This window comes from Hemiscyllium ocellatum, chromosome 12, assembly GCF_020745735.1.
Source record: "Hemiscyllium ocellatum isolate sHemOce1 chromosome 12, sHemOce1.pat.X.cur, whole genome shotgun sequence".
NCBI classification, from domain to species: Eukaryota; Metazoa; Chordata; class Chondrichthyes; order Orectolobiformes; family Hemiscylliidae; genus Hemiscyllium; species Hemiscyllium ocellatum.
In genome coordinates this window covers 49,256,955-49,283,794 of record NC_083412.1, presented here as the reverse complement: position 1 = coordinate 49,283,794, position 26,840 = coordinate 49,256,955, and the positions used below count along the sequence as shown (strand labels likewise).

Below are 26,840 nucleotides of genomic sequence, written 5' to 3'. Positions count from 1 at the left end.
ACAACATTTGTTCTACTCTCTACCAGTTTAAATCTCAGCACCATTCTGATTAAATCGCTCTGGCTGAATCAGGAGGATCTGAAGTGGAATGCATAGGCATTACATCAGCATCAGACGTGCTAGATGGGTCAGCTCATTGTCTGTCCAATAATTTTGTACGTTTGTATATACATTGGTACCATTTCCATTTTTTGCACCAGTTGTCGTGATGATGGAGTAAGACTGGCAAATCAATAGCAGTTTTTATCAATGACCCCTAATCATACTAATAGATACTGGACTCAAACAAAATAGGGCTAATATATCCAAAATAACATTATTGTTTAATTCTGTCTAGCTGTAAGAGGTAATAGGTGTTAATACAGATCTTCACACGCAAGCAATGATTAGAAGCTTGCTGTTTCAAAACGTAGAAGACATTTTTGCTTGTACAAAGTTTCAGAGTCATTTAACTTCTCCAGAAAGTTATCTTTTCCTACTAATTTGCAAAGAAGGATTGGCTTATTTTTGAAACTGGGAAAACAATGCCTCCCTGTTGTTGATTGATTAGAAATGTAATAAAGAATCAATGCTATGGTGTGGAAGGAGGGATGCACACCATCAAAACCAACTTTAAGGATCTTGGTAAAACAATTCTCTCCAGTCCCTCTGTTGGTTCTGGGAAATAATATTTGTGAGGGTTTCATCCATTACAGGGAGTTAAATAAGTATATTGTTGGTAGGGAGAAAAACAAGATTTTTTTTTAAAAAACTTTGATTGCCCATCTATTTAGTGGTTTATTTGGCACAGGCTGAAGAATAAAAAATGAGGTCTGCAGATGCTGGAGATCACAGCTGAAAATGTGTTGCTGGTTAAAGCACAGCAGGTTAGGCAGCATCTCAGGAATAGGGAATTCGACGTTTCGAGCATAAGCCCTTCATCAGGAAGGGCTTATGCTCGAAACGTCGAATTCCCTATTCCTGAGATGCTGCCTAACCTGCTGTGCTTTAACCAGCAACACATTTACAGGCCGAAGAACAATATAAATAAAGATAATGTAATATGCATCTTCTTTTAATTATCAGATAATATTTATTTAATTAGCAGCAATATTTAACAAAAATCCACTTAAATGTATAGCGACATTTTGGCCTTTGTATTCAGAGCCTCCTTCCAAATGGTGCTCTCCTTTCAGGTTATGCCATATTTACATTAATCTTCAGTTGGAGCTCTTCAATGGAAAAAGTCAGACAGATGATGTAAATTGTTTCAGTATATAATACAGCTACTCCTCTGAGAATAATTACAATTGGAGAGTTTTCTTCTTTGCAGTATCTGTGTTCAGCTCTCATCTTGTGCTTAGAGGGAAGTTCTCGAGTCCTGGGTATAAATGTAAATAAAATATTTGTTAGACACATTTAAAACGATTACTAAACAAGACAACTCTCTCTAACCCATTGTTCTTTCCGTTCTTCCATTCACAGTATCTGTACTTGCCAATTCCCTTCAACTAAAGTTGACAGCCATTGATCATCAGCTAGCATTGAATTCTCACGTTTTACTCACATTGCTGGAGTTCACATTCTAACCACCTTCTGAGATTACATATAAACCTACAAAAGGTACACCTCATTCTCCCTGGAGAGTGAAGATGGAAGACTTTTTCTTAACTCCCTTATTGGCACACCAGTGAAAAATAAGGAAGGCTTACAAAATGCATATTTTAGCATGCTACATGAACGGCCAGTTTTGCAGCCAATCGTATTCACATGAATTGATCCTTAGATCATAGAAATCAGAGAATCCCTACAGTGCGGAAACAGGCCACTGGGCCCAACAAGTCCACAACAACCCTCTGAAGAGTATCCCATCCACACCCATTCCCCTAGTATTCTACATTTACCCTAACGCCCCGAAGCTACACATTGTTGAACAGTATGGGCTATTTAGCATGGCCAATTCACTTGACCTGCACAATTTTAGTCTGTGGGAGGAAACCGGAGCATCCGGAGGAAACGCATGCAGACATGGGAAGAATATGCAAACTCCACACAGGCAGTCGCCTAAGGCTGGAATCGAACACTGATTCCTGGTACTGCGAGACAGAACAGCTAACCACTGAACCACCAGGCTGCCCCTAAATATTGAAGCTGGAAATTGAGGCAAAATGGTGGTTCAGTGGTTAGCACTGCTGCTTCACTGCACGAGGGACCCAGGTTTGATTCCAGCCTTGGGTGACTGTCTATGTGGAGTTACATTCTCCCCATGTTTGGGTTTCCTCCAGGTGTTCTGGTTTCCTCTCAGTCCAAAGATGTACAGTTTAGGTGGATTGGCAGTGCTAAATTGTCCAAAGTGTCCAGGCTAGGTGTGTTAATCATGGAAAATGCATGGTTGTATGAATTGGATTGGGTAGGGATGTGTGTCGGGGTGGGATGCTCTTCGGAGGGTCGGTGTGGGCTCAACATGCCGAATGGCCTGCTTCCACACTGTAGGGGTTCTATGATTCTATTATCTTGAGTGTTAAGTTGCGAACGATGGTTCTGATGATTTCCCCTTAACTCATGCTCAGGGATTCTCAGACAGAAATGAATCTTCAGCAAAACAAAATCATTCGGATGCACAGAAAACTTTACTGCGCTTTTTTATTTATTCCTAGTGGTTATTTACTTCTTTAGTTACAAGTATATCTTTATTGTTTCCCTTCAGTGAAAGATTCTGTCTACTGGAGGAAAAAACAAAGTAAACATTGAAGGTGCAGAGTACAGTAAGACATGTTACTTAATTAAAAAAACGCAGACAAGATATTGTGGAAGCTGGAAATCAAACAAACACAATGTTGGAAACACTCAGTGGGTCAGATAGAGTTTATGGAAAGAAACAGTTAACTATTCAGGTCAATGCCCTTGACCATGGACTTGAAACATTAACATGTTCTCTTCATGAATTCTACCTGACCTACTGCTTATTTCTAGCATTTTGTTTTGGTCTTATGCCAATTATTTGGCTACACAGTCAACTCAAAAGCTTCTTAAAGAGTTCAAGGGCTCAAAATGAACACATTCCAACAATTCTCAGTTCAAATATGTCACACAATTGAAATATTTCTGAGCTTTACCACTTTGCAACTGTTCAATTTATAGAAACTGGACTCATAAGTATCCAAAGCCACAAGAAAGCAGCCTGCTAAGATCACAATTACCATACAAACTCATTCATTTTAAATATTCGTACCTTTATTGCAAATCAGTGTAACTTGTGCAATTTGCTGACATACATTGGCCCCCAGGGTCTTCCCTTTTCTGGCACAATTAACAGTCCACACTGTACACCTTCAGCAAACGTGAAGTTATGAGCGAGGGAACTTGCCAAGCCTGTTAAATCCACAGCCTGAACGTTGTCATAAGAATTCAAGACAGAGGCCACAACATCATCATTTTCTGCTCGAGACAGTGTGCATGTAGAATAAACCACTGTCCCTCCAGGACGCAATGCCTCAAGAGCTGACCTGTAAGTCACCAGTAAAGAGACAGTTAGGTCACTTCCATCAGACACAGAGCAGCAAGTTGAAAAATGTATCTTGTTTATTTTTATAACCAGACTGCAAAGTAACTTTGACAATGCAGCATCTCTGTGGAATAGTACTCTGACATAGGTTTCAAGTTGCAGCGTTCTGCACCCTCAATCAGTCTGGGTTTCAGTATCAGCCTCAAGCAATGAACATTGTTTCTGAAACAAAAAAATGGTCATTTATGGCAGCACGTGTGTATAATATGAACTTTTAAGTGAACCTTAATTCTGTAAAAGTAATACCTCAGAAGAACAGAACATACAGATAAGAAACAAGGTTCAGCCACTTGGCTCCATCAGTCAAAATAATCATGGCTGATCAGACTTTAGCCTCGATTCTACATTCCCATATATCCTAATAATCTTTTGTTCTCTTGGTAACCAAGCACTTACTAACCCTGCCTTAAAATAAAATTTAAAGGTTTGGCCTTTTGAGGAAAGGAATGACAAAGACTCTCAACCCTTAATGAAAATATTTCATCATGATTGTTTTAAATGGACATCCCCTTATTTATAAAAACTATAACCCCTAGCTTGAGATTCTCCAACAAGAAGAAACATCCTTTCAGTACCTGGTCAAGTCCCCTCAAGGTCTTTATAGGTTTCAATTAAGTCACCTCTGGCTCTATTGTTCTCCAGACAATAGAAGCCAAGCCTGTCTAACTTTTCTACATAAAGCAATTCACTCATTCCAGTTATTAGTCTAGTAAATGTTTCTGAACTGCTTCCAACAGATTACCATCCTTCTGTAAGTATAGTGTCCAGTACCGTGCACGGCACTCTGGATGCTGCCTCAACAATGTTCTATAGAAGACAAGTTATCAGTTACTTAAAATCTTAAGTGGAGGTGGTACTGAACATTCCTACTTGCTATAATGTTTTATAAAGCTGAGCCTTTATAAAGTTGTTTGATGAAAGTACTCAATGTAAAGCAACCTACTTGTGGATTCAGTTACTCTGCCCTACCCACTTCTCTGTGCAGTATTTTATTTCAGATGTTAAATAATTTAAAGCAACAGTTTAAAAACTGAATTACACAAATAAACAGGGACATTGAGTGAATAATCTTGGGTAAATCTTCCCTGAAACGTCACAGCTGGCTCTAAAAACTATAAAGTCCTTGAATTCCTTAAATTGTTGACTCCGTTGCCAGATTCTATGGACTATGCTCCACAGCCCATAGCTTACCCAAATGAATCCAGTGCAGGGAAAGTGGTTCCGACTGTGTCTGAGAGGGAAAGAGAGAAAGAAGTGTGAAGGCCATGAATGGGAAAGGAATTGGGGCAGGAAGGGGAAGTGAGAGAAGACCCCCTCTCTGATCAAGAAGGAAGCATGTGGCCAACAGTCAACAGTGCTCAGTGTCCATGACAACCCAATGATACAGGCGTTTACAAACTCCTCCATTCTATAAATGCCATGCATCACCTGCTTGCCACTTTTAAACAATCAATTATTTTTACTATTTCAATTTTAATTGTCTCCAGTCCTAGGTGCGCATGCTTTCTCATTACAATAAATGTACAAGTTAACCCAATTGAAATTCCAGTTAACACCTGTAGGAAACACACTGCCACATTGGTAAGCGTTACTACTAATAGTATCACTAATAAAACCTTACAAAAACAAAATTACTAAAATTTTGGAGAATAAGTAAGAAAAATACTCACTTAATGATCAACTGCCTGTTTACCTTTGAGATCACACTGATTTTCTAAGAATTCAGTTGCTGCCATCTCAAGCCGCAAACACTTGTGAAATTTGCTATCACGCTGTTCTTATGCTCTTTAAAGAAGTTTCTTATTGAGAAGTGGCTGGCATCTTCTTCTTCACACAAATTCCCAAACTCTCATTCTGTGTCTAGTTGTACTCAGTAACTAAGTACTCTAATTGAACTTACTTAATTGGATGTCAATCTTGCCCTCGAGCCACTAATGGACCAATCTTTTGAAACTCATAGCCAAGTTTCTGTTTACAGCACTGAATAGTGTTAGGATCTGCACTGAATCCAATGCCAAGGTCCTGACCCAAATCCAAACTCTTGGCTGCTATCAGCATTATTTTTTAAGATATAAATGAAATCATTTTTAACTACAGTTTTTCATTTTGTAACTGTTTTGAAGCAATATTTATTTGATCTATAATCAATTAGAACATAAAATAAAAATATTTACCATAACAATACTGCAACACATTAAATACACATCACTGACTTTTTAAGGCAGTAACACATTTTGCTGACAGGTAAAAATATCACCTTGGTGGGAAGTGTTATCTAAATAGGTTTTAAATGCAATTGACCCCATTTCCTAATTCAATTTGTGTCATTAACAGTGGAGTGATAATCATCTGAAAAGCTTTTAAAAATTGACATTACAAGAAACTGTGACATTTGGCAGTATTTAGTGAGCACCTGTCTATTTAAATCTTGTTTTATATAATTCTAAAATATGGTGTGCTTCTTCTAAATGGGTTACTGGAATCATGAGTTTCTGAGAAACGGATGGCAGCCGTTAAGTCAATAAAGAAAGCGTTGATTCAATAAGGATATGCATTATGGATCGGAAAGCAGTTTCCAGTAAAAGGTGACTGCCTCAGCATCACTATCAGGCATTTAGCTGCACCAAAGTATGCTGCCTTGTATGCCACAAATTAGGAGGTGAACGATAACAAATGTTTCTTTTTCATACACATTAAGCAGCAAGATTTCAATTTAATTTCAAATAAAACTCATTGCATTGGATGCTGGTTTATTTTACTGCATTCTTGATAATAAATGTAATAATAGATATACAGATATATATAGAGTTCAGTTGATTTAGTGATTCAAGGAGTTTTTTTTAAATCTATTTCAGCATGGTACTTCTAATCTAAAATAAATCCAGGTTTGCACAATTATCATTTAGAAATGCATGATGATTGTGTATTGTGAATAATTGTAAAGCAGAGTTAATTTACTGAAAAATGGAATTCGAAATAAATTACTTGCTTTAAATTTGACCACACACTAATTATGGTCATTGAGTCATTTTCACTAAATGCAGGCAACTTAATGCATTAATATCAAATGGTTTGTTTTTTTTGTCAAATAGATACATCAGTTGGTCACAATAATTGACTGGAATAATTAACAAATAAATCATGGTATCAGATAAAATTGTCTCTAAAATGACACCTCCAGCTGTCTATTAATAATGAAAAGCAGATATTCATCAGTACACAATCACAGCAGTACTATTTCAATAGAGTTAAGTAACTGAACTATGATTGGTTAAATGATCAATTATTCTATTCATAAGAAAAGGATTGAGAAGTGGACACATAAGCTGATACAAAGTTTCCATCTTTCGATGAACTTATCAATAGTCATCCTGACTGCTGAGTTTACCTTCAAAATCTGTTAAGAATATAACTGAAAATGTCAATAGATTAGGTTAGATTCCCTAGTGTGGAATCAGGCCCTTCAGCCCAGCAAGTCCACACAGACTCTCTGAAGAGCAACCCACCCAGACCCATTTCCCCTACATTTACCCCTAACTAATGCACCTAACACTAGGGACAATTTAGCATGGCCAATTTACCTAACCTGCACATCTTTGAACAATGGGAGGAAACCCACACAGACACAGGGAAAATGTGCAAACTCCATGCAGACAGTTGCCTGAGGCGGGAATTGAACCTGGGTCCCTGGCGCCATAAGTCAGCTGTTATGATACCCAATTTGCCCAAAAAAAATGTCCAAACCAATAGAAAATTGGCATTTATTTTCAATAATTTTAATATCTTTTTAATTTCTGTCATTGTTTCAAAACGCTATGGGTTTAGTTATACAAAATTCAAACTACCACAATATGTTGGTTTGATCGGTTTTTATCTTCCTAATTATTTAGGAACAAAATATCTGTAAACTACATCAGCAGCGCCACCTGATGGCAAAGGGCAAATATGCAAGAAAGCATTTAAAATTATTTGATCTGAGCACAAAATTCAACTGCACAATATTTATCACTTACTCTAATAAAGACCACATTACTCAGAAGTGCCGAAAGCACAATCGTATTGTTAAAATTGCCATTTAACCCAATCAGGTTTCCTATTCCCTTCCTACAGAATATGGACTGTGCATCTGAATTCACTTAAAACAACATGAAATGCTAGAATTCTCACCACTTCTGCATTAGCACCTCCATTTAAATCATTTTTGTTAATCTATTTTCAGCATACTTCCTGTGATCTCACTGAAGTTTAGTAAATGTGCAAATTATTTAAAATGCAAACTGCCAATTTATTCACTACAGCAGCAAAGAAATTCTGATGTGTATAAAATGGAGTACAACAGTTAGTCATTCGTATTCAATAAACAAAGGTATATATTAATACAGTATGATAAATCTAGAAAGTAATGCACAGTTGTAGACTATTGACTGTAAACTACTACCAATGATTCTATCATATACCAGACCAGCATTAATGAATTAAAGCAGCAAGAGAGCTGGAAAATGAGCGTGAAATTCACCCTTGTTTTTAGTTTTACAAATGCCACTGTCCATCCAAAATAGCAATCATACCACATGGACACAATTCTAGTGTGAGCCATGCCAGCTGCCATTTTGATCACAACTAAACAAGAGATGTCCTTTAGCCTGGTCCTTTAGCTTGTCTGCATATGTTTGTGGCCTTCCATCTGCACCTACTTGTTTGTAGAACTCTAGCTTATGCCGAGGGCAGCTTGAACCATTGCCAATCACTTCTGGGAAAACCAATGCATTGCATGAAAGAAACGGTGGTCATCTTAATCCTTGCTCCTGGATCATCATTTTCAAAGTCACTCCCAATGTCAAACTCCAGGGTCGACTATTGATCTTCTCCTGGTATTGTCTCCTAAACCCCCTTCCCAAATCAAAATCACAATCCCAGATTCTCCCAACAATAACATAGATCCTGGAAATACTCTTAGCTGAACTCAAACACATCCTGATAACTGTAATGTAGTTACATCATCATCTCTCTGCCAAATCTCTTACAATTTGTTACCTAAACATTGGCACATGGAGCTATGCAGGCTTATACCATTACGTCTTCTACATGGTCAGATCACAGACAAAAAAAATCCACTGCTGCGTTGTATCCCTACTAGTCTGTGGGCTAGAAGCCCTTAACAAGTGAGATGTTCAGAAACAGAGTACCAAATTTCCAGGCCTACATGATTTTAATTAGTTTGCAGATTATTGGCTATTGTTTCATGCCATAATCCTTCTTACTAAACCTCCCTGAACTTTTTCATACTTCCTTTGGAGGTGCCATAAACATCTTATCATAAAATATTCATGATTCGGAGATGCCGGTGTTGGACTGGGGTGTACAAAGCTAAAAATCACACGACACCAGGTTATAATCCAACAGGTTTAATTGGAAGCACACTAGCTTTCGGAACAACACTCCATCTTTCTGTTAGATGAAAGGCTTGACAGACAATCAATTTTTCAATGTATAATTTCAGTTACATCATACTGCAAATTTTTGCTATAAATTCTGTTACGATCGAGCCCTTCACAATCACCTGATGAAGGAGCGTCGCTCCGAAAGCTAGTGTGCTTCCAATTAAACCTGTTGGACTATAACCTGGTGTTGTGTGATTTTTAACTATCATATAATAGAGCACCATGAAAACTAATTAATCATCCTGTTTCTGCAGCAGCAACTACACACGTGTGTTTGGCCTCCAGCTCACCATTTTGACAAGAAAATGGAGCAAAGTATATCACTAAATAAAATTCAACATTTTGAGTCTGGAAAGGAATTTGACATTAATTTCTATTTTAATATAACACAAGTTTAGTACAAAAGAATGAATTCTTTTTTTAAAAAAAGTAAACTGGGGCACTGAGTTTATTCACTGAGATTTGAGGTGAAGTACTTAAAAATTGCAATTATTCTTGCTACCATATTGTTTTGCTACTATGTGGATGGACGGATCCATTAGCACAGTCTAGAAAGACCAACAGGCAGTGTCATGATATGGTTCCTATGGACAGGCTGGCTTTGGGGGAGATTGGGGGGGGGGGGGGGGGGGGGGGGAGAGGGGTTAGTAGATTTCTGGACATCAGGTAAGAGTTCAGATTCTCTATTCAAAGTGACACTTTTAATTAGCAGTTAGCCAATGTTTGACACAGAACTGAGAAAGCGTTGAGGCTTAGCAGTCAAAAAATATTCTTCAACGCGGGTGGAGTAATCAACGCCAGACAAAAAAAAAGTTCAGCAATATTTACTTGTATCTGGAAGGAAAAGTTAGCTAAATTTATTTTACTGATAAAGCAGCAATGTAGAATTAGTTGGAATGAACTGCGAAATACTGTTTTGTTAATCATATGTTTAAACAAACTGCTTTGTTGGTGATCAACAGCTGATCTACAGAAAGAGAAGAATGCACACATGAACAGCACGAGATGCAATATTTAAGAACACCACATCATCCTATTATTGGACAAGCTGACAATTAAGGAGCATTAACCCAAACTCTCAAAGGAGGAAAATTTCATCTTGGATCATTGCATGATCAGGGGTGTTACTTTTATACACAGTCATTTTGATTTGTAAAGACTTCCAATAAAAACTACATAAACGTTCATCTCATTCTACAAATGACAGAAATATCCACAGTACACAAATGTAAATAATAGATTCGCTAAGATAAAACAATTCTCAAAGATTGCACATTAAGTGCTTGCAAAGCATTGTCGCAAAGTGGCTTAGCTTGCTTGCAGAGAATAAGTGAGTTCAACTATCAATCAGTGACGAGTTTCAAATTTAGGATCCTTTCAAAACTTTGTCTGCATTACTCACTGCAGAATCGATCTGATATCCTTCTTTGAACTTAACTGAATACAGACCAGATGGGTTTGATATAGCTTGCCATTCACTCCACCCCAAATGTGAAAAACAAAACGATATTCCTAGTTCAAAGCAGTATCATCAGTTGGTTAAATATTTTACTCATCTTAACAGCCATCTCTTTGTGCAATTAGGAGTCAAGCCAGTCAACATGGTGTCTAGAGACTGAAAATTACATTGTCAGTTCTAGTGAGATCATTCCAAAAGCTTTACATTTCCTACAAGTAAAATGATTGATCATTAAAACATTGCCTGGAGTTGCATATTGTATGATTGTCATATTTTATTAGTTATTGTTTCATGCCATAAACCTTCTTATTAAACCTCGCTGAACTTTTTCATACTACCTTTCAAGGGCCCCTAAGCATCTTATCATATAATACAGCGTATATATAAAGTATATAATAACAAATGCCATGACCACCATCTTGGTTAAATACTACAAGCTACTACACATTTTAACCACTAAGTAACACAATGTCAAACATTTGTGTAGAGCAGTTAGGTCAGCACAAACTCGACGGGCCCAAGGGCATTTTCTGTGCTGGCTGACAAGGACGCTATCCAAAACTAAAATCAAAGACTTGTCAGAATTATTTCCTCCTCATTGTTTTCAAAGCTTGGCATCACAGAGTTGTCCGCACTGAGTCAGAATATATATAATAGAGTTGAATTTGGCTTCATGGCAAACCTACTGCAGTCTCTGATCAAACCTGCACTTCTACTTTGTCTATGTGAATACATTAAACTATGTGCCAATTAGTTTCCTTTTGTGCTATACAATACTATCTTCCAAGGATTCAGAGAGTAGGACAAACTGCATTACTCTTTGGAAGAGTCGTCTAGGGTCAACAGACTATGCACTGATTCCATAATTTATTGATTTAAATTTGTGGCTTGTGCTAGAGAAACCAAGTAGTAGGTAATGCTGAAATAGGCAGATCCTACTGATAGATTGTATAATTAGTTAATTGATATTAGCTGAGGATTGCAGCTCCAACACTGTTATCAATTAACTAGTTGTACATTTCTATCAATGATTTCTGCAGGCAATTTTACGTGGAAAGTATGTACACGTTAACTCAATTCTGCTAATGACAAATTGATTTACAAAACAAACTCAGTTTGTTCCATTTTCTTTCTAAAGACGGGGAACTATAAAGCCATTTGAAAAGTCATGATAGATTAGGTCTATTTGGTAAATCATGTAGGCATTACAGGAAAGAGATTGGTCATGCAAAGAAAAATGTACAATAGCCAGTTTTTTCTTAAATCTGGGACCTGAAAACTGGCACATGTCACAACTAATACAACGTCTTCCTAAGCCATATTTAATAATGGATTAATGTACTCAGGTGACCTTAATTTAGTCTTTAAAATGTTAATTTCAAGTTTAAAAAAGACAATTTTTTTTAGGAGGCAAATTAGGGATAGGACAATTAAGCCAATTTGAAAATCACAGCAAAGTCTTTAATCACATTTCTTTTGATTAATTCTATAACGACAGTCCAAAGGAAGTGTAAGTCACTTACCCCTTGGAACAAAAAAATGACAACAAACTGCATTTAGATAGCATGCCTCACATAAAGTAAACCAATCACCAATTACAGATGGGGGAGAACTGAAGGCAAGATTTGGTTTTCTAGAGACTTTTGAAGATGAATGGAGGGAACAAGTGATATGACTTTACAGAAGGGTTTTGGAAGACCATTTATATTCTGACTGAATATCAGATCTTAAATCTGCAGCTGAATATAAACATATAACAACAAATTAACTTGGAACCAGAGGAGTCGAGTATGCAAGTGGCCTCTGGTGGCAGAGTAGTAGCGACCCTGTCTTTGAGCCAGAGTTCAATTCCAAGCTGATCCCTAATATATCCGAACAGGTTAATTAAAACCGCTGTATAAGATCGGTCAGGTAGGTTTGGGAGAATACACAGTCTAAAACCAAGGCTAAAAAGTCCTGAACCAATTACTGAAATGACTGAAGCTTTGAAATGACAGAGTGGCACAATTTCTTGCTGGAGGGAGACTGGGACAGAGTTGAGATAATCATCAAAGGGTACTGCAGAACCTGATTTAACAAATGTGAAAACACAATTACATTTTCAAATCAGGTAAAACATGTAAAAACAAAGAGGGAAAAGTAACTAGAGTGACTGAGAAAAACAGACATAGATAAAGTAAAAATATTGTTTATTATCCAATCATTAGCTGAATTTTTGCAAAGTTTATTTTCAGAGTCAGATAATTGTTAATTGCTGACAAATCAGGCAGTTAAGAGAGTAGTTCCTCTGGAATACACAGTCTAATATTTTGGTAAATTCAATTAATTTCTGTGAGGCATGCACAGGAACGTCACTCCATTCGATGTGCGTCATTTTTCTGGTAGTATAATTATCATGGAGCTTTCGAAGGTTACCTGAGACAGCAACTTTCTGCCTTCCACCTTTAACTACGTATGCAGTCAGTGATAGCTTTCCCTATTTCATTTGCAGAATCTAGACTTAGTGTTATTGTTAGTTAAACATCTTGAAAAAGATCACTTTACAAAATATCTCTACTTATTTCGCCTTATTCTAGTTACACTGTAAATGACATACTGCAAGTGTCACATTGTGAGTAATTGAATTAGAACAAATCAACAAGAAATAATAAACAAAATCTGCCTCTCACTTTGGTGAGTGTAACATGGTGATACCACGATGACTAAAGCACCACAACTACGTGGGATAGGCTTCATGGACCATTTGATCTTTTCTCCCTCATTTGTATATTCACATACTACTGAAAATGTAAAAAGAACAAAGTGCCAAGAAAAGGAATAAAATCATCCTATGGCTATTAGAGATATTTCTGGAACAAAATTACCTTCTTCCCATCACCAGAATTAAAATAGCATTATAATTATGAGTTTATATAAGAATCTAACATGTTATAATCATCATTCATTTTGGCAGAAATTTTTAATCTGAACTCTGCACATTTGTGAAATTAAATGAAGCTCTAGAGTTTTTTAAAAAAAAGGGCATGCACAATTTGAGTAACTGGCCACATTATTCACCAGTACTAAATAATGTTCCTGCATTCTAAATTAAGACAAATATTATATGGTAAAATAATTAGCTACCTACAGTGTGAACTTACAGTGCATCATATCCTGAAAACAAAACAGAACAAACAGGACATACCATTGTCTCTCGTAGTGAAAGCTTAGGTAAGGTCAAGATTGGCTACTGGTTTACCAAAGGAACACAGGAGTTGCTAGATGATTAAAAAAAAGGCCAGAGTCCATCTAGATTGCCTTCTTTTCATATAATGACAAAGGAGATATTCACTACTTATAGCCATCGATTAAGTCTACAACAGAAAGTGATGCAACAAAAGCAAAAGCCCTGTGGTGGAGTAGTTTTGGGAACCGTAGGTCCAAAGTCAACTTTTCTGCTCTGCAAGCGCACTACACCTACCACATATCAAGTCTCGAATAACTCATATACCGTATCCCAACATATCATTTTCAAATAAATCCAATTTATTTTTGAATTAATCAATACTAACTGCTTCCATTATCTCTCTAGAGAGTCTGTTCCAATAGATTGACTACTTGCTCATGGAAATCCATTTAAATTAAATGTAAAACATAAACAGATGGGCTTTAAGGTTATCGTCCCGTACCTGAGTAACTGCCCTTGCAAAACTGGTAGATTAGGCCTCTCTGTAATCCTCATGCAAGCCTGAAGGACATCAGAGGAGAAAAGCCAACTTCGATCATTTGAACATGGCGCATCCACAAGCACCTAAGAAAGCAAAATAAAGTAGTTTAAAAAAAAGAAGAGACTGAGATTCTTTTGTCAAAATCCCTTTGCACTTCCAGTTGAATATAAACTTGGCTTGGTTATCAGCATCCCAACCCAAATTCTCATGCATGTTTTCAAGCATCATGGCAAATTTTAGCATGTAATTCATGCTGTTAACTGGCAGTACTGTGGACAGTAGTGGTTTCAGTTTTTAACTGGGATGATTACCTGATGTCTTGTCTGCCTCTTTGGGTGAATCAAATCAACCTACAGTACCATTTGATATGGAGCAGGAAGGCAGTCTGCTGGTTGACCCAGTCAACGTTCTTCTTTGACCGATTCATTAATCCACTGTTTGAGATTTCACAATGACCTGACGGCCTGCACAGTTCACCTAAATAACAGCAACCACACTTTCAGCTTACCAAAGAAGTGATTCAGCTTTTCTTTTATGTCATTGCACCTAAATAATCCGAGCACCACCCCAAAAGTCAAATAAATCCAGCAGAAAGGAAATGATTTCTAACTAAAGAATCACTGAAAATTATTTTCTGAATTACCAAGTTTTTAAATACTCACCTTAACAACATTACCTCAAGGTGTCCCAGGATGCAACATGTCTCATAATTTGTCAAAGAGTGAATATGCTGACCTAGATAAAAAACTTACATCAGACAGAAAGCTGACATACCAAAAAAAAGAGTACTCAAGAAGAAAAACAACTGTAGAGGGCTCTATAAGCCTGGGTAAAATGTGAGAAAGGAAGAACAATTTCAAACCTCATCTCAGATAGTGAAGCATTTACTCAGAAATATGTCATATGTGTTGAATGCAAGCTAAGGTATTTAAGGAATTGCACTACTGATCTGTTGCTGATAAGTTCTCTATTGGGACAACAAGGTTCTTTTTTCTCCTAACAATAAACAGCAAACCTCTCAAGACACGCATGACATATTCACCAAAAGCACAAATGCTGCTGTGACTCGCACAAACAGACAAAGTTCAACATACAACAATGTTGGACTCAACTCATTTGGTGACAAAGTCTAGCAGTCTGACTTAATCCACCCGTTGACATGAAATTGAGTAGGCTAATCACTGAGGTTAAGTACCTTAAAATTGTTAAAATGATATGCTAACAAACAACAAATATAATTATGTAAAGGCTGTAAGGGCCTGGGTAGATGTACCGGATCTTATGTACGAAGAATATACAATGTTGTGAAATTTAAAGAAATTAATTTCATGCAATTTATAAATAATGATTAGCAGGAAATAATTAGCAAATAGCTTCCTGGCTGTTTGAGTCTATAACTTTAAGATATCTGATGCAAAAGAATTCTTGAATGAAAATTAATATTGCTTTTCAAATAAATTGAACTGTACTAACAAAACTGCAAAATATTAGAATCCAGTTGAATCTAATTCAAGTTTGGATTTATCATTTTGTGCTGGACACATCGAGGTCAAGCACCGTCCACACACAGAGACAATGATGTAGAATCATTTCCCACAAACGGGCACATTGAGTAAAACCTGACAACTGAGCACCCCCTTGTGGCAACAAAAAGGCAACATGGATATTCAAAACTTCAACACAAAATCAATGGCAACATTTACATTTAGACAGAAGTCTGACATGTAACCTGATGTCAATTGATTGTAGAATATCATCTAATTAAAGAACAATGGACTTTAGTGCAAAATTGGATCAACTTGGAGGGCGCAAGAAAGACAGAAATCATCTGAAGAGGGAATTCAGATATAAGACCATATGAATGGAAAAGAATGCAAAGCACATACATCTCCTGATATTGTAATGTCACAAAGTACAGAATCTTGCCTTTAAAAACTTGCATTTACATTGCAACATTCTGACAGCTTTGTTACTGTTAATCTAATCTAAAAAAAATGTAATGTAGAGTTTATTGTATTTCACAACAAAGACACCGCACGTGAAAGAGTTGCTCATGCACAAAAGCAGGTGAGTGTGATTTGAAATGAGATTATTAAAATTAAACTTCACAAAAGTAACTAACAAATAACCAAAACACCATCTGGAGTTTATTTTTACATCTATCTTATTACATTAGCCCTTTAAGAACAGTTTAGAGAATTCCCTCCCTAAATGCATTGTGAGTCTTCCTACGGCACATAAGCTGCAGCAATTCGAAAAGACAGATTGCCTTCTCAAGGACAACTGTGGATAGGTTATAAAAGCTGCCTATCCAGCGACACCCACATCCCATGAGGAGCAAAAAAATAAAGCTAAAGCCTCAAATATTAATGCATACCACACGAATAATAATAAAAATATTTTATTCCATACTTTAATCATTAAACATAAATATATCCCACAGGTATTTTGTTAGGAAAACAACTCCTGAATCATATTACTCTCAGAGTGACAGAGAAATTGAATACTTAATAAACAAACATCATATGGTTTTGCAAAGCCATATAGAGGAAACATGGGAGTTTATAAGTAATTACTAAGCAATTTCCAGTTCTCTTTAAAAATGGCATTAGCACACCTAGTACACAGCAAGAGAAAACAAAATGTTCACATACACTATTACGGATCTTTGCCACACAATATGATTACATTGTAAGATAACCACAGAGGAGGAAGATCATTTAGGACATGATAGTGCATCCACCCAGAAATACGTTGCAGCATCCAACTGGTCTTTGAATGTTTTCAGAGATATGCCTCCACTACTCTCCCTGAAAGTCCATTCCATTTGCTGATAGCTCCTTGTGTGAAGCTTTTCCCGGTATCATTGTAAATTTTAGTTTTCATTGCTGTTTCTTTAACCTTGTCATTTAAATGCTCAATTTTGACGTTTTAAATAGAACAATATTATCTACACTGTCTCCAATATTTAAATATCTTCCTTGTTTTTGATAAGCATAACTGGACTCAGTATTAAAATGCAGTATGATTGAAACACTTTACAGCTTCACTGTAATCCTCCTTACATTCAACTGTTTTAGCCATGCAGTTTAGTATTTTCCAATTTTTAAAAAAACTGTTCTCACGTACAATCTTCCTTCCACACAATCACCTGGTTCCACTTTTTTTGAATCCAGTGCTATAATTGCAGTAGAGACCAGGAATGCTTTTCTTTCAGGAATCTGAAAACCCAGCTAATAATTTATCAAGTGAAGCTACAAGACTCCATGTTTAAATGCAAAGAACACAAACACAAACAATAATACTCTATCCTAAATAGCCAGAGATATTAAAAGGTAGTGGAAGTACAATAAATACAGTTACTTTTATTGTAAACTGAACTTCATTATTTACATTTCCTTCTTCACCGAGACCCCAAAATCTTGAGTCAGCTTCTCAGAAATTGGAAGACAAGCTACATGGTCTGATTGGAGATCAATTCTGTTTCTAGTTTATTTTTTGTTCATTATGCCCCTTTTTAATACCACTAATAAGTAATTTCTACTTTGACAGAAATAATATGGTTCCACACCACATTTCCGCCTTCCCTACCCTTTTTGATGCCATGTGCTGCAATATTTAGATGCCAGTCTTGGGCCTTCGGTAGCCATGTTTTAGTCCCAATGATTAGTTTCCTTCTTGAAGAGTATTGCCTCCAGTTCTATCATCTTATTCTAGATACTGTATACATTGTTGCACAGGCTATTTGACCTTCGTAATGTTCTTTTCATTTAAGTTCTTTTGCCATTTCCATGCTTCGTTTATGTATTAATTTATTTGCTCATGAACCATTTAGATTCCTCTTGCTTCTTACTTCAGTCGATCTTTTCTCCCATTTCCCAGTTCTTTTATTTTTAGATTTACATCATTTTTACCAGAACTATTGCCCATTTTTACTAAGTTAAAGTCCTAAGTTAAAGGCCTATATATTATTCCTGTTAGGAAAGTGTGTTGAGCCTTGAAATCTAGTTATTGAAATCATAAATAATGACAACCCAAAAATGTTGTCACTGCATCTTAACATAACTGCTTTAACCAACATTCACTTCCTCCCAAATATCAATCAATTTGTTATCCATCCCAAGAGACAGCCTGTTTCTTCATACCACTTTGATTTTGAGTGATAAATTTTTGTATGTGACTCTACCAAATGCTTTTGTGAAAGATGAGGCACACAACACACCTAGAGCCCCTCTCAGTGCATTTTGACTCCTCCAATGTAGTGAAAACCCAGGACCTTAAATGAGGCCTTTCTTCCCCTATGACACCATACAATTGCTGTTTACTAAGCTGGTATAAAAACAGTCTTCAAGGTTCTTCTGATATTTCTGAAAACTTCTGTAGTGACTTTTTATGGCTTCAACTTTAATTAAATACATGCTTCTGAAAATAGAATGTAGCAGAGGTTTTCTTAAACTATATGTCTTACAGGCTAGAATAATCTTTAAAAAGTTATTGTGGTTCTGTTCGCCGAGCTGGAAGTTTTTGCTGCAAACGTTTCGTTCCCTGGCTAGGGACCATCATCAGTGCTATTGGAGCCTCCGGTGAAGCGCTGCTTTGATGTTTCTTCCGGTATTTACAGTGGTTTGTTCTTGCCGCTTCCGGGTGTCAGTTTCAGCTGTAGTAGTTTGTATGTGGGGTCCAGGTTGATGTGTCTGTTGATGGATCTTCTTGCCGTTTCCGGGTGTCAGTTTCAGCTGTAGTGGTTTGTATATGGGGTCCAGGTCTATGTGTCTGTTAACAGATACATAGACCTGGACCCCATATACAAACCACTACAGCTGAAACTGACACCCGGAAACGGCAAGAAGATCCATCAACAGACACATCAACCTGGACCCCACATACAAACTACTACAGCTGAAACTGACACCCGGAAGCGGCAAGAACAAACCACTATAAACACCGGAAGAAACATCAAAGCAGCGCTTCACAGGAGGCTCCAATAGCACTGATGATGTTCCCTAGCCAGGGAATGAAACGTTTGCAGCAAAAACTTCCAGCTCGGCGAACAGAACCACAACAACGGACACCCGAGCTACAAATCTTCAACCAGACTTTAAAAAGTTATCACCAGGCCTTGCTCAAAATTAGCTCAACAGCTATTAACTCAATGCTGAGCCGTTCATTAGACTAAACTTATGATTTAGTATCTGGTACATGGGTATACTTCAAAGCTTTCACACACTAATGTCACTACAGCAGAGAAATTGTCTTGAAGCTACTGCCTGCACCAGTCTTGCAAAATATAATCTAAATGTAACCTCACCTTGTTGTACATTTGAGAATACTGTGGACCGATCTGTCTGCCATCCAAGTCAGTCACAGAAATCATGCTTCTTAAATCATCAGGTACAAAAGAGCCAAGTGTTTGCTTTAGCCATTGGTGTCGCAAAGCATTATATTCATTGCAGAGAAAAGAACCTTTTTTTAAAAAACAAAAAGATAAACAACATAGATTGCACAGTTAAAGAGATTCCAACATACAGGACACTTGCTTCAGCAATCAAAATAAAATGCAAATTTGATCCTCTCAAGGACAAGTTGCATATCTTGCTTTGACCCAGCATCTCTGGATTAAACTAGCTTGGGTACAAGCACCACTCTGCAGACCTGAGCAAATTTCAGGCTGACACTGCAGTGCTGCACTGTCAAAAATATTAAATCTTGGGCCCATCTGCATCTCGGGCAGACATAAAAGATCTTGCAGTATTATAGGAAGAACTTTGCAACACAAAAATGGGACTTCCTAATTACTGATAGCAGTGCAGTTCATGGGGCTGAAGTGAAAATTAACTGTAACGTTTCTCCATAAGTATAGCAGTGACACTACTTGGCCCAAACAACAAAGCCCATGCCCCAGAGTTGAACAAAAAAAAGACTTCAAAAATGATTCTGGAGACTTCTCTGGAGTTTCATGGCGCAGACAGTCATCACCTCCCCATCTTTAGGAAATGAAAAGGTACTATATAAATGCAAGTATGTTTCTTTTTATTCATGCACAGGATATTAGGGTCACTCACAAGATGAACATTTATTGCTCATCTTTGATTAGTTTTGAGAAAAAAGGCAAGTGACTTTCATGAACCACAATGCTATTAGGGAAGGAGTTCCAGAATTTTGATCCAGCAATAATGAAGCAACAGTTAAATATCTCCAATTCAGGTTCAGATGTAGCTTGGTACTTCATTTATACGTAGTGACATTCCCATGTTTCTTCTGCACTTTTCTTTCTGGGTAATGAGTTTGGAAGGTACTGTCAAGGTCAAGGTAACCAAACATCCAGATTATCAGGGACTGTCATTCAGAATAGGAACGTTTGAAGAGAGGGAAAGGGATAAAATACTTAGGTGCAGAGTTATATTGGACTTGAAACATTAACCCTATTGCTCTTCCTACATATGTTACCTGTTGAATTTCTCCAGCATTTTCTGTTTGCTTTAAATCCCCTGGATGTCTCTTTATATCCTCCTCATAATTCATATTCCCACCTGGTTTTGCACCATCAGCAGACTTTGAAATGTCATATTTGGTCCCCACAATCAAATCATTGGAGAAGATTGGGAATATCGAGGACTCAAGCACTTACCCTTGCAGTACTCCATTTGTCACAGCCTGCCAATGTTTACTGCCCATTAACAAACTTGATGTCACGGCGGCAGTTGGCTATAAAGAGGTCGAGGGCGGGTAGGAGGCCTGCACGGGGTGTCCAGGTGGATGGGGTGTGTTGGAGGCGGGAGAAGGGGTCGTCAGAGGGTGGGCGGGAGTCTTGGTTGTGAAAGTAGGCACGGAGGCGAAGGCGGCGGAAGAATTGTTCAATATCTCGCCGTGTGTTGAACTCATTAATCCGAGGGCGTAGGGGAACGAAGGTGAGGCCCCTGCTGAGGACTGATCTTTCATCCTCAGAGAGGGGGAGATCTGGAGGGATGGTGAAAATCCGGCAAGGCTGGGAGCTAGGACCTGGTGTGGGACTGGAGCTGGAGCTGGAGCTGGGGGCGGGGTTAGGGGCGGGGACAGAGATCGAAGTAGGGGCGGAGTTAGACGTGGTGACGTTGCTCGACGTGGGGGCGGGGTCATGCGTCGTGACGGAAATAAGCGTGGGGGCGGGGTTACGTGAAGCGACGGGAGATGGCGTGGGGGCGGGGTTATGGGCGGGGTTATGCGTAGTGACGAAAGACGGCGTGGGGGCGGGGAAACCTGAGGATTTGTGCTCCTGCAGGTTAGTGATGTCAGTGGGGGCGGAAGTGGCTGCGTCGACGGCAACCGGAGGGGCGGAAATGGTTGCGGCGACGGAGGAGTGGTGGTCATTCCCGGTGGCCACGTGGGTCGCGGGTCCGTCGGCGATTGTGGAAGCGGTTTTGTGTGTGGTGGTCACCGGGGCAGTTGTAGGGGCGGCGATCGCGGGGGCTCCGAGGTCGGTGGGGGCGGAAGTGACGTCACGGTCGGCGGCGGCCTTTGGTGCCGCGGGCGCTGTGGAGGCCACATGTGTAATGGCGTCCGACAGGCCTGTGGAAGATTCTGGAATAGTTGAGGGGCCACGAGTGTGGGGGTAAGTACATGAAAGTTTTTGGTACTTACTGTCTTTAATCTCTGATAGGGCTAGGAAGAACTGTTTGTTGAGTTTGTGGATTCTTCTGTAGATGAAGAACAGCAGGGGTCCTTTGCAGGTCTGTGAGAGTGCTGTCCTGAGCTGGGGTAGGGCTGATTGCAGGGAGTGTAAGTGGCGACGCATGGCTGCAAGGGTGGAGCGGAGGATCCGGAGGGAGGTCTGTTGCTGGAGGCTTCGGATTTGTTGTAGGTACAGGTTGTCCTGGTTGGGTCCAAATTTTGTTGGTTGGAATGTAGTTCGGAGTCCGTGTGGGATCAGTCGGTTCCTTAGGCAGGTGCTGAGGAAGGAGATGTGGCTGTGGTAACGGGTCTGTTTGAGAACGTGGCTGAAGAGCTTCTGTGCAGAGGAGATGACCTGGGGGGTGCAGTGAGAGAGGGACTCACTGAAATCCTTGTAGAGGGAGGAAGAGAGCTTCTTCAAGGAAGGCATCCTTGTAAGAGGATTCGCAGTAGGTTAAAATCTTCGAGTAAAAAATGAGGTCTGCAGATGCTGGAGATCACAGCTGCAAATGTGTTACTGGTCAAAGCACAGCAGGTTAGGCAGCATCTCAGGAATAGAGAATTCGACGTTTCGAGCATAAGCCCTTCATCAGGAATAAGCTTATTCCTGATGAAGGGCTTATGCTCGAAACGTCGAATTCTCTATTCCTGAGATGCTGCCTAACCTGCTGTGCTTTGACCAGCAACACATTTGCAGCTGTGATCTCCAGCATCTGCAGACCTCATTTTTTGCCCATTAACAAAACCTCAATCCATGCCAGGATACTATACCCAATTCAATGGGCTCTAATTCTGTCCACTAACTTCAGCTATAGACCATCTCTGATTGCAAGACAGTTCTATAAAACAAGTTACTCCTTGTATTAAATTCTTACGTTTTAATCCTAAAATATGTAAACTGCCAATACCACACACTTCATGAAACCAAAAAGAAATCAAAATATAGATTTTCAACTGAACCTTATCATTCTTATTACACCTTACCGTCATGGTGCACTGGAAATCAAGCCCCATTAGTCCTGGAGGTGTCAAAAAGTTAAAAATTTTATAAAAGCATATAAAATTTCCTAAATCACTTGTCTTTTAGACCCATGTTTACAGAAAGCATGGAGCAGGTTTCTGAACTTAAGAAATATTATCATTTATTACAAATAAATAGGATGTTAGCTAAAGATTAATCATTATGAACTGCCAACATAGTTAAAACCGTCACTAGGTTAAAACTCCAATCTCTTAAGAAATATCCCCTACATAAACAGGCAAAAGTGTGCTATAGACAGAAATCTGTGAGGGCAGTTCAATGGTCCCCGCCCAGTTTCGCTGACTTAATCTTTTTGCCATGGAAGGACAAGCTATTTGGCAACTTTCCTCCTCCAGGCCTCTCTGATTTACTAGTCAAAGTTAACAGCTTTCAGGAATGAGTGAGGGAAAATAAACTGGCTTTCAATTTTTTTTTTAAAACTACAAAGACAGCACTTTCCGTTCTGAAATTCCAAAAGGTCCTGACCATCTCAGTCACAGCGACAAGATGGTCCACTTCCTAGAAGTGAATTACATAGCTACTAACAGGCAGAAGACCTTTGCCATTGACAACTGGTCATCACTTCAGAGCTTTTTGTACAGACTCCTTGATGCGGGTTCATCTACAACTAAACATCCCTCACTGGTTGAACAAATAACAGTTTAACGAGTTACAAACATTGGTAGGTTACTTTTTAACAAGTGTGATAATCCCTTTCACAATCCTTGACTTTTTTTTGTAAAGTCCTTTTCCAATTTTAGTCCATAATCAAAAATACAGTAAAATAATAAGATAAGATAGGATGGCGATCAAAGCAATATTGATTCAATTGCACTACTATGAAAATTGTTTTAGCATGCTATACCAATATAATGCCCATAAAGCTAACCTATGATTAACAGCTAAACGCTACGAAACATTATTTATTATGTTAAAGGGCACTAAACTATTGTACACTATAGCTCCAGAAATACTTGTAGGAAACAGCTAAATGTACTGGTTAAATGAAACTGAGCTGTACACTGAGTTTATCATAGATAGTTAGATTGTCATATACATTTTTATTAAAGTTACCATTTACGTCAATCCTCCTTTTTTTTTGCCTTGCCATGTGCTTTACCTGTCTTGGATTGCATAGCTGGAAGGAAACACATTTTCACTTCTTAACTATATGGAGTTAAAAATCACAACACCAGGTTATAGTCTAACAGGTTTAATTGGAAGCACACTAGCTTTCGGAGCGACGCTCCTTCATCAGGTGATCAGGAGCGTCGCTCCAAAAGCTAGTGTGCTTCCAATTAAACCTGTTGGACTATGAACTGGTGTTCTGTGATTTTTAACTTTGTACACCCCAGTCCAACACCGGCATCTCCAAATCATAACCATATGGAAGTGACATACTCTACTTTCCGCACCAATCATCCTCTTCATTTAGATATATTTTCTAATGTGTTAGAAGTAGACTTTAATATCACTTGTACTCAAGTACAGAAGTATGAATACAATGAAAAGTGCATTACTTTCCATTCCCGCAGCCATTTTAGGTACAAAGTAGAAAAATAAAGAAACAAAAGTTAAAAATTAAACATCACAATCCTTCTTAGTGTTAAGTTAAAAGTTCAACACAGTCTTCCTTATGTGTTTAGCCATGCTGAGCTCTCACTCCCTACAAGGGCCTGCTCTCCAGGAGACCTCAGGCTGCCTGCTCTCACCGCCACTGCAGATACCAGAGACCTCCCTCTGCCTTGTTGGGCTTGCTATTCCTGCTATGGACTTGATTTCCGACTATCAAATCCAAATCCAGGCCCCCAGACACTGCCACACTCCGGCCAGACAAAGCCACCACTGCCACAGCCTCTACAATCAAGCTCTCTCCAAAAGGTAAATTCGATCTCCCCCGCATTCGCTGCCACAGCAGATGCCTGCAGATCCCTCTCACCACCATAATGGGCTCACTCTCCCTGCGATGGCTTGATCTCCCATGCTGTGTGTTCACTTTCCTCAGTGCTGCACAAACTTGCTTTCCACAGAAGGTAAGTAGATTAAGGTAAGAAAACAGTGAAAGAAGAAAAAAAATGTAAAAGCAAACAGAGCAAATGAGGGCTGGGCAGGAGCCCTCATACTGCACTGCTACTCTGCCACCATCTTAGGATCAAAAAAAAATTATGCACATTTTGTTTGATGTAGACCTACATTCATCAAGACAGTTTCAGCAGGCATTGAGCCCAGATGCCACAGGCAAGAGTAGCAAGGTTCTATTATATCATCCAATCACTTAATTCTGCAAATTGTCAGCCATTACTCAGTTGATCACACTCTTGCCTCTGAGTCACAAGGTCCCAGATTCAATGCTCACTCCAAGACTTGAACACAATAATGAAGGTTGATGTTCAAGTATATACCGAGGGAGTACTGCATTGTCACAGGTGCTATCTTTCAGTCAAAATGTTAAACCAAGGTCCCTTCGGTCCAGAGTGAACATAAAATATCCCATGGCACCATATCAAAGAACAGGTCAGTTATTCCCCCATGTTCTACCTAATATTTATTCTTAAAATCATCAAAAAATCCATTAGGCAGTCAACACCATATTCCTGTTAGGGTAAGAATCTTGTGCACACGAGCTACCACAGATCCTAATTTAATAACAACAGCTACAAACCAAAATGTACTCCTCTGGCTTTAAAATATTGAGATGTCAGGTGGTTGTGAGGTGTTTTATATGTCGCAGTCTTCTTTTTATTCATTTGCGTCAGCATTCATTATTCATCCCTAGTTGCCCATGAGGAGCTGCCTTCTTGAACTGCTGCAGTCCATGTGCTGTAGGCTGACCACAATACCCTTCAGGAGGAAATTCCAGGATTTTGGCCCAGCAACAGTGACATATTTCCAAATCAGCATGGTGAGTGGCTTGGAGGGAAACTTGCAGGTGGTGTCATTCCCATGTATCCCACATAAATGTCCTTCTGGATGGGATGATTACTGGTTTGGAAGGTACTGTCTAAGGATCTTCTGGTGAATTTCTGCAGTGCATTGTGTAAATGTATACACTGCTGCTACTGAGCACTGGTGATAGAGACAGTGAATGCTTGTCGTCATGATATCAGTCAGTCAGTGAGCTGCTTTGTCCTGGAGGCGTAAACTTTGAGAGCTGCACCCATCCAGGCAAGTGCAGAATGTTCCATCACATTCCTAACATGCGCTTTGTAGAAAATGGAGAAGTTTTAGGGAGTCAGGAATTGAGTGACTCACTACAGTATTCAGAATATCTGACTTGCTCTTGTAGCTACTGCATTTGGGTAGCAATTCCTGTTGAGTTTCTGGTCAATGGTAACTCCCAGAATGTTGGTAGTGGGGATTTAGTGATGGCAACACCACTGAATGTCAAGGAGTGGTGATTACATTGGCTCTTCTTGGAGAAGAATATTTGTGATGTGAACGCTACTTTCCACTTGTCAGTCTAAGTCTGAATATTGTCCAGATCTTGTTGCCTTGGAACATGGACTGCTTTAGTGTCTGAGGACTCACAAATGGTGCTGAACATTGGTGAACATCCCCATTTCTGAACCTTTTGATGGAGGGAAGGTCATTGATGAACCAGCTGAAGATGGCTGGCCAAGGACACCACCCTGAGGAACTCCTGTAGAGATGTCCTGGAGCTGAGATGACTGACCTCCAACAACCACAACAATCTTCCTATGTGCCAGTTATGACTCCAACAGCAAAGAGTTTGCCCACTGATACCCAATGATTCTAGTTTCACTCAGGCACCTTGATGCCACAGTTGGTCGAATGTGGCCTTAATGTCAAGGGCTGTCATTGTCTTTTCACCTCTGGAATTCAACTCTTTTGTCCATGTTTGAAACCAGTCTGTAATGAAGTGAAGGGCTGAGTGACCCTGGCAGAACCCAAACTGAGCGTCAATCATCACTTTACTGATGATTGAGAGCAGACTGAAGGGATGGTAATTGGTCGGGTTGGATTTGTCCTGCTTTTTGTGTACTGACATATCTGGGCATTT

At 38.9% G+C, this 26,840-nt stretch overlaps 1 protein-coding gene across 2 annotated transcripts in view; it reads right to left on the bottom strand.

The window, feature by feature from the left end:
• Nucleotides 1-1,031: 1,031 nt before the first annotated feature.
• nsun3 (NOP2/Sun RNA methyltransferase 3) overlaps nt 1,032-26,840 on the bottom strand; it is a 40,270-nt gene continuing 14,461 nt past the window's right edge. For both annotated transcript variants that reach the window (XM_060833028.1, XM_060833029.1), the window contains 4 exons: nt 19,460-19,614; nt 14,113-14,234; nt 3,212-3,485; nt 1,032-1,360 (listed from right to left, as the gene is read on the bottom strand). In XM_060833028.1, coding sequence (XP_060689011.1) covers nt 3,224-3,485; nt 14,113-14,234; nt 19,460-19,614 — 539 coding nt within the window. In that variant the 3' untranslated portion in view covers nt 1,032-1,360; nt 3,212-3,223. The remainder of the gene's footprint in view (nt 1,361-3,211; nt 3,486-14,112; nt 14,235-19,459; nt 19,615-26,840) is intronic.